This window comes from Sparus aurata, chromosome 7 (genome assembly GCF_900880675.1).
Source record: "Sparus aurata chromosome 7, fSpaAur1.1, whole genome shotgun sequence".
Lineage (NCBI taxonomy): Eukaryota > Metazoa > Chordata > Actinopteri > Spariformes > Sparidae > Sparus > Sparus aurata.
Genome location: NC_044193.1, coordinates 16353147 through 16365840, shown reverse-complemented (window position 1 = coordinate 16365840; position 12694 = coordinate 16353147). Strand labels below are relative to the sequence as shown.

The 12694-nt window shown below is 41.5% G+C and overlaps 1 protein-coding gene and 1 non-coding gene across 3 annotated transcripts; one reads left to right on the top strand and one right to left on the bottom strand.

The window, feature by feature from the left end:
- The first annotated feature begins 9221 nt into the window (after positions 1–9221).
- On the top strand, positions 9222–12666 carry fkbpl (FKBP prolyl isomerase like). Of its 2 annotated transcripts, none has more exons than XM_030423862.1 (4): positions 9222–9360; positions 10296–10481; positions 10584–10882; positions 11031–12666. In XM_030423862.1, exons 2-4 carry the CDS (start codon positions 10298–10300, stop codon positions 11685–11687), a joined length of 1140 nt encoding a protein of 379 aa, XP_030279722.1. In that variant the 5' UTR covers positions 9222–9360; positions 10296–10297; the 3' UTR covers positions 11688–12666. The 2 variants fall into 2 exon arrangements, with proteins under 2 accessions (XP_030279722.1, XP_030279723.1); XM_030423863.1 differs by having other exon boundaries at positions 9237–9365.
- trnaf-gaa (transfer RNA phenylalanine (anticodon GAA)) lies at positions 12056–12128 on the bottom strand. The gene has a single exon. It is a non-coding gene; the product is annotated as a tRNA-Phe (tRNA).
- Positions 12667–12694: the final 28 nt, after the last annotated feature.

Genomic DNA, 12694 nt, shown 5'->3' with positions numbered 1-12694 from the left:
ATCATGACATTATAATGTAGATGAATAGCCCTGACCTGGCAGACTCTGCTCCATCACTGCTAATGGAAGAGAAAAGTCATACTTCACTGCTTGTGCAACTCTGCTGGCAATCAGTCTGAATTACAAGGCAGTGCACCAAGACGGGCTTTGTTTTCTTTATTGATCGACCGCAGTGCAATACTCATTAAACAGTGATAGATACAATATGTCGTATATTTTGCCGAGTGATGCTTTTCAGCCTCCTTGACCTTTATCGCTATAGTGGCTCTAATCAGCCTCAGGATCAGTGTTGATCCCCACTTGACCTGGAAAACTCAATGAATGAAACTCCTCTGGACTGGCAACTTATTGGTACAGCACAGCATTCACTCAAAACTTTCACAAAATAGTAGTAAACGGTGTCCGATGTTTATCCTCACGAGGTTGTAATGCTGTTTTTTGGTGGTTGGGTTTGAATTTTTGAACCCAGTCTTGTGGAAGAGTCTCAATGAGGTATGATGATACTCTACTTTATCTCGTTTGTCTAATCTTCTGACGCTGAGTGTGGGAACCACTTAGAATAATCTTCTGCCCTCACACTGAGTTTATATAGTGAAGCCTGAGCCTGTTGTCAGTGTCCCTCACTCCAAACAACAAACAGCCCAGAGGGAGTAAAACTAGATACTCACACATACATGCTCGGACAACATCATGTGCAGCGGTCCGTCTCGCCGCGAGGGATAAACACCCCGTCGTGTGGCCCGAACTGTTTACGAGTTAGCCTCTGGCTGGCCCGGGTCGTGGAGGTTGTATGTGTGTGTGTGTGTGTGTGTGTGTGTGTGTGTGTGTGTGTACGTGTGTGTGTGTTACTGTCTGCGAGTGTTAGGGAATGTGTGATGGAGGGATTACAGGCGAGCTGACCGCCGCTTTCACAAGGAAAAAAACAAACACAAACACAGGCAGAATGTTAGACAAGCACGATGTTTAGGGAAAACGCTTGTCTTCACCGTCTATTCCTATTAAGAAGATGGCTACCATATCATAGATTAAAAGGAAAGTCCATCAGTTCAACACCTTCTCTATTTTGCTCTCCCTCTTTCTTTCTCTCTCTCTCTCGGCCAGTAAATTGTGTTGATAGTCCCTATGGTGGGATTGACATTCTCGGTTAGTTCCGCAGTGTGATCCTGCTGGTGGTCGATCCATCTTTATCCTCGTGGGAAAAGTCTCCTCACAAATCCACATCTATCTATCTATCTATCTATCTATCTATCTATCTATCTATCTATCTATCTATCTATCTATCTATCTATCTATCTATCTATCTTTCATATCCTCTTCTTCTATTCTTCTATCTGGCATGTTCCTTAACTTTTCTCACCTGTCTCACTCGGCCTTTTCCCTGAATGACGCATATTGAACCCCTCAGAGAGGGTAGCAGAGGTCGTACCAACCCTCCAAGCAGTGCAAAACCCTGGCTACTGAGGTTGCAGATGTTCCCTGGACCCAACTACTGGCAGGTTGCAACGCCCTTCTGGCGAAACATCGAGCAGACCACGAGCCCTGGGATCCATGCTTCTGAACTTACCCACTGGGATGTTTCACAAGAGGCCAGCTGGGAAGTCGGAGGGAGCCAAGAGGAAGGTGAGGGGGTTGAAGGGAGATGGTCGACAGGAGAAGCAGAGGAGACGGAGATGATATTGGTAACACATGGAGAAGGATTAAAGAAGTCAAGGTTCTGGGAAAAAGAGTTGCAGGGAGAAATGGTCGGACAGCGTGGGTTTATGATTGTGAAATGCACATTAGAGCTGCAATGATTAATTGATTAGTTGTCAACTACTAAATTAATCGCCAACTATTTTGATAATTGAGTAATCTCTTGGAAAAACAAAAAACAACATTTTGGGATTGTGGAGAAAACATTTGACATTTGAGGACGTCATCTTGGACTATGGGAAACAATGATCAACTTTTTCGCAATTTTCACGACATTATATAGACCATACAAGTAATTAATTAATTAAGTAATCAACAGATAAATAAACAATGAAAATAATCATCAGTTGCAGCCCTGATCGCATGGAAACTTTTTCCTTTCCTTTATTCTCGTAAATATGCAATAGAAGTTATTTGAAAGCTCTACATTGTTGTTATATTCTTAATAAACCTGCTTGAAAGTTAATTTGAAATGTGCTACATTTAAAAAACAAGCATCCAGAAAGAGTGAATTCTACGATTGTGACGATTACCTGCTACATTTGAATTATAACATACTTTTAACAGCCTAACAAGTCTTGCAATTGATCCTAAACAATTACCTCTCCCACAGTATGTCCTTCATTGGCTGACCTCTTCAGTGCATTTGCATTAATTAAAGCACTCATTTGAATTACTAAACAGCTCCCTTATTACAAAGAACTGCAGCTTTGTTGTAACATATAGTAAGACATTCTGCAGTCATTAACAGGAGAGGAGGCCAAACAAAGGACAGTGTATTCTCTCACAGAGGGAAAAACTTGATGTTCATTAGAAATGTGGGAAATGTTCCCAAAAGATGACTACAAAACAACAAATGATAACCTAATCTACTGCATGTTGAAAGCATAGTCAGGTGTAATGAAAAAACAAATTCATTCACCCAACAAAAAATGTAATTACTGTAGAGCAATCCAGAACAAAAGCTCTGGAATAAACAGAGAGAGTGTGAGAGAGACGCGTTGACTGCTAATAATGATTTTACTGGCAAGACTTTGTTATGATGTTGCAGTCACTTGCATTGCAAGAAAGTGTGTTAAACATGTTTATCCTTGGTCTTATTTTAAAAAAGAAACCACAAAATTTAAAGAAAATCACACAAATAATTGTCATTTTGAATTAGTCTGAATTATGTTGACCTAGGTCCATTTTTCTTTTTCTCTTTTTTTCAAAATGTTATAATGTCAGGTGTTCAAAAATGTGTTTTATCGCTGTGGTACTTCTACAAGTTCAGTTCAGGACTGGCATTGTATTCTCACTTACTTGTGTTCACTTACTTACCTTTTCTCTTTTTCCATATTTCACTACATCTACATTTCTAAAACCTCGAAAGGCAAAATAACTGAAATTGAGCTTGATCACTGAACCAGTGATACCGACTACACTACGTTTTGTGTGTTAAGTGCACTAAAGATAATGCAATCGAACAGTAACTGGTTCTGACTCTCTGCCCATTGAAGTTTAGTTTGCAGCTCCTGTTTTCACCATCATGGTGCACCTGTTGGTTCATGTGAGTGTCAGCAGCTCATCTGCTCTGCATGCAGAGCTGCGTTTCATATCTCTTCACATTTTACACTGTTGGTAGCTGAATGTTTTTGTTTTGTTTTGTTTTTCTTTTCACCAGGTTGTTTTTTTATGGCATCTCTACAAAGAGCTGGGCTTTCTTCTGAATGATAATGACAAATACATAAACTATCTTGATATGGATCCACACTTTAATATGTTTTTATTGTGATCAAGATATCTATGAAGTGAGAGTGTGTGTTTAGTCCTCCCTTTCTTTTCTTTTCTTTTCTTTTTTATTAATATCAGTTAGCAAGCTGTGGCCAACAAACACAATTCTTCTCTGTAAGAACATTGCTCAGTTTTTTATTGTAGTTTTTGAGAGGCTATATGCTGCCATCTACTGACATACAATAACATAACAGGACATAAAATGGACAATATTATTGTGGTGGTGTATCGGGTTTTTTAGGGCCCGAGCAGGTAGACCTGCGAGGTCCCTATTGTTATTGGAAGGACAGAAATTTTCTTCTCCAAGTTTGAATGCAGTTTTGGATGCCTGAACATACCCAAAAACTCACCAAATTTGGAATATATGTTACATCTGGCGAAAATTGCGATCCTGCATTGTCATTGGGCGTGGTCGTGACCTGCGGGCTCTGTAGCGCCCCCTAATGTTCATCCCCGCCTCCCACAAGTGCGTAGAAGAACGAAGTTCAATACGCAGATTCCTCATGAGCAGACGCACAAAAAAGTCTGGGGGGACCATACCGTCACTCCAACAGGAAGTCAGCTATTTAGATGTGTGGCGGCGTTTTTGTCCAATTCATGCCTACTTTGAAAATTATCTTGTCCTAGAGCTTAAACACAACAGTCTTCAAATTAACTCAGTAATTTTCTTCATGCCTTGAAGAACAAAAGTTATTGAAATCATTCAGCTGCACCAAACTTTAGTGGGCGGTGCGGTGGAAACCATTTTTTCCTCACGCCATCAAGCATCGAGGCTTTATAACTTAAACATACAATTTCCTATCCACACCAAACTGCTCGTAACTGTAGAGGCTGTCTCCCCGAACAAATTTCAGCATCAATACTTAGTCTGGCATTTTGCTTTTGGCCGCCATGTTGAAATATTGCCAATCTTCGTACTTAAATTATCTCCTCCTACAGATGTAACACCACCGACTTCAAAGTCACTCAGTAGCATCCTCTGACCTTGAAGATGAAAAGTTATTAAAATCTTTATCCTACGTCATACCTGCTGGCCACAGTGGAGCGGGCACTTCGAATCCTTCGCCGTGAAGCATCGGTCCTCATAATTTCTTCATACAATGTCTTATCTCGGTCAAATCTCTCAGGAATGCAGAGGGAGTCGCCCTGATGAGATCTGTGTAGTCATGGGGCGTGGCCGTGACGCGTGGGCTCTGTAGCGCCCCCTATTGTGATGCCCCGCCTCCTACTTGTAACACAGAAGGACGAAAATTGGTACGCATATTCATCATGACCAGACGCAAGGAAAACCCATTTGGATGCATACTCTCAGTCCAAAAGGAAGTCAGTTATTTTGAAATTTGGCCGCATTTTTGACAAATTCATGCCTAATTTGAAAATTATCTTGTCCTAGAGCTTAAACACCACAATCTTCAAATTAACTCAGTAATTTTCTTAATGCCTTGAAGAACAAAAGTTATTAAAATCGTTCAGCTGTGCCAAGGTTTAGTGGGCGGTGCGGTGGAAACCATTTTGTCCTCACGCTGTCAAGCATCGAGGCTTCATAACTTCAACATACAATTTCCTATCCACACCAAACTGCTTGTAACTGTAGAGGCTGTCTCCCTGAACGAATTTCAGCATCAATACTTAGTCTGCCATTTTGCTTTTGGCCGCCATGTTGAATTATGCCAATCTTTGTACGTAAATTATCTCCTCCTACAGATGGAACACCACCGACTTCAAAGTCACTCAGTAGCATCCTCTGACCTTGAAAATGAAAAGTTATTAAAATCTTTATCCTAAGTCATACCTGCTGGCAGTTGTGGAGCCTGCCATAACAATCCTTCGTCATGAAGCATCAAGTGCTGATATCTCCTTCATACTAAGTCCTAGCTCGGCCAAATCTAGAGGGAATCTAGAGGGAGTGGCCCTGAATAGATCTGTGCATCAATACTGTGTCATATCCATAGCGCCACCCACTGGAAACATGAAGCAAGTTTTATTTCAGGCAATTTGGGCGTCCTACATGCATGTACATAAATGAAATGTGGCACGCATGTGTGTCATGACAAGACGCACAAATGACTCATTTACACCCACACTCTCAGTCAAACAGGAAGTGGTCAATTTTGCTTAGAAGCACATGAATTGATGGTGTAGGTGATGCAAGTCGCCACTAGATGGCACTGTTGTCTTTCAAGGCACATGTATCATATTCATCAGATTTTATTGAAACTTTAAAAGGTGGCAGCATGCACTTCTTGGGATAAAAACTAGTAAACAAAGCAGAACTTAGATCAAAAGCTTGACACTGATAGACAGCCATAAATACATTTTTTGAAAGAAGGCAAATTAAAGGAGAACTTCGGTCGATTTAAACATGCAGCTTCATTGCTCAAGCTACCCTTGACTTGCGAGTACCGAAGACGCGAACAAATTTGGTCCAGCCATTACAGAGCTCCGTGAACGGAGATGTAGCATTGAACGCTAACTGCATGGGGTCAGAACTTCACGCTGTGTTTTAAGCATCTTAACATGCTCCACATCTCACACCAGAAGTTATGCAACATCAGCAGACACCTTAGCACACAGCACTGTAGCGTGTATGACTCAAACTGAATAAAAAAGTAGTTAAAATAGTGTGTTTGTGCAAGCAGCTACTTACCTGTTTGTTGACATCCGTGTGTTCCGGTAGCTAGACCAAACTAGTCAATCCGTCGAGCGTGCACTTACTCCCTCACTGGCGGAGACGGAAACGTATTCCAGCATTTTCGTGTGTATGTTCATAATGTACATGTCCATGTTACAACCTGTCATGAGCCATGAGCCTTACAATAGCCTGTTAAGCCTGTTAAGTGCACACTCGGTGGATACGCTAGTTTGGTCTAGCTACCGGAAGACGCGGATGTCAACAAACAGGTAAGTAGCTGCTTGCGCAAACACACTATTTTAACTACTTTTTTATTCATTTTGAGTCATACACGCTACAGTGCTGTGTGCTAAGGTGTCTGCTGATGTTGCATAACTTCTGGTGTGAGATGTGGAGCATGTTAAGATGCTTAAAACACAGCGTGAAGTTCTGACCCCATGCAGTTAGCGTTCAATGCTACATCTCCGTTCACGGAGCTCTGTAATGGCTGGACCAAATTTGTTCACGTCTTTGGTACTCGCAAGTCAAGGGTAGCTTGAGCAATGAAGCTGCATGTTTAAATCGACCGAAGTTCTCCTTTAAGCATTATTCTACACATATTTATGTGCAGTGATGACAAACATAGTCAGATGTACATGGCATTTGCAGGTAGTTTTGTCTGAATTGCACCTTACAACAGGGCATAGTTGAAGGGTAATGGGTTGAGCCACATAATGGATAAGTCAGTGGTAGTAAGCCACAGCACACAATTTTCAAATAAGCCAATTTGCTAAGAATGCCATTTGCGTGTTGTGTCTGCCCTGTCAAGGTGGCACACAACAATTTGTGTGTAGTTGTGATTCTGCCCAACTCTTCCGCGATGAACGAAGTGGATTCCACTGCGATATGAAACAACTGAGTGGGTTCTTTGGTTAAACACCGCTACTGCAGGACGCTCGTCAAACCTGGTCACTTGACCGCTGTCCCTTTTCAAAAGGAAGAATCACCTCTGGCTGCACTCCACTACCTATCTTAATCTGTGGCATTCCACTTCCATCCTCCCCTATGATGCGCTGCCTTCCTGCCTTCACGGTGACAACAGAAGGCAGTGTCTTATCTGCGCCGGTAGTCGAGTGGTTGGCGTGCATGCCACATATGCAGTGGACCCAGGTTCGAATTTAGGGCGGAGGAAGTTTACTGCAAGCCACAACCCCCCCCCTCTCTGTCCCACTTCCAATCTATTCCCTGCCAAAACACAGGTGTCCATGCCTGAATTCCAGACAAAGGCAAAGAGAAGGCTGTAACCCTTCACACAACGTAACGGTGCAGAATCGATTGTCAAAACGTACCTGATTACTAAATGTTTTAGAAATCATTCACCTGCAGTCCCTTTGGATTTCTGTGGATTGCAGGAAGTTGTTCTAACTTCACCTTAAAGCGCTTGATACTGGCAGGGGCAACCCACCGCGTTACAAACACACGTTGGGAGAAGAGGCTGATATTCACCCCCCGCGTGCACGGTCCCAAACGCAGGCGGTTGCCGCCTCCGTGAACAACGATCGAGCAACGGGGCTTAAGCCGCGGCGCGTTTGGACGGCGGCACGCCCCGACGTGCGCGCGGACTGCGAGGGCCCGTTCATCACTGCTTGCAGTTTTAATTGTTTTTGTTTTTGTTCAGACATTATGTTTATTTTTTATAAATTGTGGTAACTTTTGACTAGCATTTGAATGATTTTTCCCTGACAAGGTTTCATTATGGTGGTGTTTATTGTACCTAATACTAAAACATGCATGCTCCTCATCCAGTGATGCAGTCTCATTAGCTTAGCACGTTTTACTACCTCGTCTCATACTCATCAAGGCTCCAACAGGCCCCATATAAAAGGACAGATTGCATCTCAGATTACCTTCCTTTCTGTCTCTGTTTCTCTCTCTCTGTCTCACACACACTCACAAACACACACATTGGTGTCCACTGTGGTATTCCTCTGATAGACCTAATGGTTTCTAGTGCTCAAAAGATAGAGCCCTAAGTCATACTGACAGAACAGATTAACACACAGGCCTTAAACATGAGTGGTACAAGTCAAGGGTCAATACAGACTGAGATGTAAACTGTGTGTGTGAACGTGTGTCTGTAAGTGTTCTCTGTTAAGGATGTTGCAAGGAACAAAACCATTTCTTCTTCTGTGTTGTAACTGAACATATATAGTACTGTATATTTTGTGGGACAGTTTATTTGACCAGCCTGCTCTACAGCTTCAGCCCAAATTTCATCAACTTTTTATAATTTTTTTAACATCCATTAAGTTTAAGTATTGAGGATATAGACTGATTTATATAGATATAAATTCAAGATAAGGCTTTGTTGACCCCTTAGGGGCAAATTTAAAGTGTTTAGCAACACAGGCACAGAAATAAGTACACTACTCAAAATCATCTGTTGATATTGGGATATTTTAGTGTTGCGCTTGATTGTTTATTCTGTGACATATCTGAATTTTTATTATGGTCCCCAAAAATAATGTGACACATTTCATTTGACTTTTTTTTGCACATGCATATATTTGCACATATCCCAATATAAAAGAACATGAAATAATAATAAAAATATAAACTATATAAGAGCAGTTAAACTTACAGGGCATCTAATAGTGCAGTACAGTCTCGAGTAAAGTCCCACTGTGGTCTGGTTAGTGGTAGTATAGAATAAAAATGATATGACGCCATCTATTTACAGCGTACAGCAAAGCGGCATATAGTATAATTAAATAATTATGTAGTACATTATGTCATAAAATAATCGATTCATATGAACAATGTATGAATGATGATAATAATATAGCATATATGCACCCAAAAAGCAGTTTCTGAGCAGAAATCATCTTTACAACTTGACTGAAAAATGACAAGACAGTCATCTTTGCCGTTGTCTCCACCTAGTGGGAGAAAGGAGCACTGCAGTTCACAGACGGACACATGAAGGTAGATGATGAATGATATTTGAAGGAGGTTATATGTATGGGAGAGGAATAAGATGATATATGTGAGGCTAGTTTATGAATTATCAAGACAGTGGGAGAGAAATGCATAAAGATAATAATTCTAATCGAGCATGAAGTACCGCTCCCATACTGTGGGTGGCGGTAATGCGCCAACGAGCTGGCTTAACATCTGTCGTGTACACGAAGAAGACGAAGAAGAACAGTCGTTTGTTTATCTGAGAGTTTGTTACAGATTTTGACCGATGGGAAAGCTAGTACATGTCAGACTTCCAATATAAGGTAAGGTACGTGTTTTTGTAGTTATGGCCTGCACTTAACTCCAACACATATTTTGGAGAGTAATGAAATTCAGTTGATTTGGATTGCCGCCATAGCTAACTAGTTAGCTAGCTAGACACGCTAACGCACCTGGTAAAATAACGTCGTGTTATAAGAATCTGAATCAGAAATACTTATAAATTACATATCCGTGGCAGCAGCCGATACACTTAAACCAGAGGCGCTGTTGGCATACATAACTTATTGCTTCTCGCCTAAAAAGCCTTATAATTAATGACAATGTTAGCATAGTGATGTAGTGATAGCGACATAATTATCACCGAACTCCTAGTGCCAACAGCCTTTACTAGCTAGTTATTTGTGTTATTATGTGTGCTCAGATGTCGATATTATTGTGATTGTGTAGTATGTTTATATTTAACATGTTATAGGCATTGATCCTTGTTCAAATGCAGAACAATATGAATATGAATGACTGAGCGAAAGCACAGTATCAGGATTAGAGTAACGTTAAAGGATTTTTCTTGATTCTTTTTCAAAGTGTATCTGACCTTTTTTTGTTCCAGATATAGTGATCAATTTCTGCAAGACACTGGTTCGCTGTAGGTGCTACAGCTTTTCTCAAGACACTAAGAATGAGTTACTTACCTTGAGAGATATTAAAGAACAACAACACTTTCTGCCAGGCTGGCATAGACTTTATCCCAGATGTCAAGATGGACTCCAAAACCCTTTTCAACAGTCTCTCACTCGCTTTTCTATATATAAAATCAACACTGTCTATGAAACTCAGTTTGTCTTCAATTAATTTTCCCAGATATACTCTATATATACGCTGGTTGAGTGTTCTCTCCGAAAACACTTCTTTAATGGGACAGAAGGCTTGTTTGCAGCTGTAATGTTTGTGTTTACTTTCACTTGTCTCTTCACGAAAGATATGAAACCAGTGATGGATGGATGGATGGATAACCCTTTAGAAACATTTCAAAGGAGCGGTGAACATGATGGCACTGATGTCACCTCCTGGGTGTCAGTTTGTCCTCGAGGACTCTGGAAAGTCCAGAAAAAGCAAACAGGCAAGGGGAGTCACCACCCCGTATCCATACCTGGAGATGATGCTTGTATGTTGATTTTACTTTCTTCCTTAATTTAAAAAGAAATAATAATAATTCAGTCCACATCTCTAGAATCTAGCTTAAATCATATTTCTCTGTCTCTTCTAGCATGTTCATCCATCTACTGTCCAAGGTTGGGTTCACTGTGTCGAGTCAGAGTGAGGCTCAAAATTGAAGTCGATGAAGCAGAGAGTTTAGTGTCTGAAAAGGGAAACGGGGAGCTGTCAGTCCAACCTGACCAATCAGTCACTGAGCTTACAGAGGCGGTGGTCACAGCCTTCCAAAGAAGTCAGGAGTCTGTGCTGCAGGTCCCACTGGGTGACTGGACTACGCTGAGGCTAGGGGAGGGTCAGTGTGATGTCACTGAAGCATGTATGGAGGGGATGAGAGCGGGGGAGAACTGTGAGGTAAGACTGAAGTCACAACTAGGAAACTGTTGACAATGTTCTGTACAAATTGACAAAGAGTAAACATATAATTCTTCTTCCTCTTCTTTATTTTTTTCAAGCATGGGAAAGTATACAGCCTGCTTAATCATCGTGTTTTGCTTCTCAGATTTTGATGTCTCCCGTGGGAAATGGACCAGTTGTTTCTTTTCCCCATCAAGCTGAGGAAAACCTGCCATTGTGCGCCACAGTTGAACTCAAAGCCTTCACGCCAGGCAAGGAATCCTGGGAGATGTCTCCGAGTGAAAAGTGGGAGTGGGTGAAGTCACACAAAGAGAGGGGTGGAGTGAGATTCAGAAGTGGGGATGTGTGGGGAGCGGCGGACAGCTACAGTCGGGCCCTCAAGCTTCTCATTACTCTCTGTGGGAAGAAAAAAGGACATGAGCCAGGAGGAGAGGAGCAGAGAGACGCAGACACTGGCGATAAAACACAGCTTCTTCCTTCGGATAATGAACTCAAAACCACCAAAGCAGAGCTCCACTCTAACTTGTCCCTGTGCCAGCTCAAGCTGAACCAACCAGAGCGGGCTAAGGCCAGTGCGGCCAAAGCTACTCAGCTGGAACCGGGTGGGGCTAAAGCCTGGTACCGGCTGGGCCAGGCCTGTCAGATGGTGAATGAGCTGGAGGAGGCCAGGCAGGCCTTTAAGAAACTGCTGGAGATACAGCCGGAATCACCTGCAGCTTTAAAGGCACTTAAAAATGTAGCAAGTAGAGAAAAAGAGACGAATGCACAATTGGGACTAAGACTCAGCAAAATGTTCAGCTGAAGGTTAAACATTATCAGATGTTATTTGTGAAACGGTTTGATTGTTCTCATGTTTCATCATTAAAAGGTAGTGCATCTACAGCCACTGCCTCAGCTTGAAAGTGAAGCTATAGTTATGTGGTTGGGTGTTTTTTTTCCACAACTCTATGCCACTTTTTGAATGTGTCTTAAAAGTATGTGAAAATATTTTTCGGAGAAATGAATGTATAAATCTGGTAGTGGGGAGAGCATGAGATCGAAGTGGTATCCTGTGTGGGAGTAGGTCAAAATGTTGTAGTGCAGCTGATCGACCACAAGGTGGAGAACTTTGTCAGTAAAACGCATACAGACGGTCGGTTGTCAGCTGGAGCACGGCTTGTGCAATCAAAATGCCGAAACCCGGGATCGAACCAGGGACCTTTAGATCTTCAGTCTAACGCTCTCCCAACTGAGCTATTTCGGCGCCTGTCGAGCTACTCATGTTCCACAATTAGTAGAGTGGTGCATACCCATTGAAGATGTTATTATGCAGTAGTAAAGTTGTTATTACGCTTTCACATAATTGTGCATGTTTATTGATTTTTTTTGTTCTAACATGATTTGAATGGTCTGATCCGTTATAACATCCACATATACATTGTCATGTCACACTACTGTGGTTAATTAACTGAGCCAGAGGTTACAATACTTCATTGCTTCTATAATAAGTTGAATGGAAAGAAAGTTGTCTGAAGGCCATTAAAACTTTATATATTAATAGTGTAATAATTCAGCCCCTGCCCCAGTGCCATCATCAGAATAACCCAGAATATCAGCAACCAAAGAAAGAAAATAAATTAATGGTTAATCCAAGATAAAGATAAGATTTTATTGATCCCTCACTGGGGAAATGTACTTTTTAAAACAGCTAGTGGAATTAGCAGAAGGAAACAGGATTGGGTGATAGATTAAAAAGAAAAACTAAATCTTTTGTCCACTGAGAATTAAAGTTGGGATGCATGGATTGTTATGGTGTGCTTTTTGAGCTTC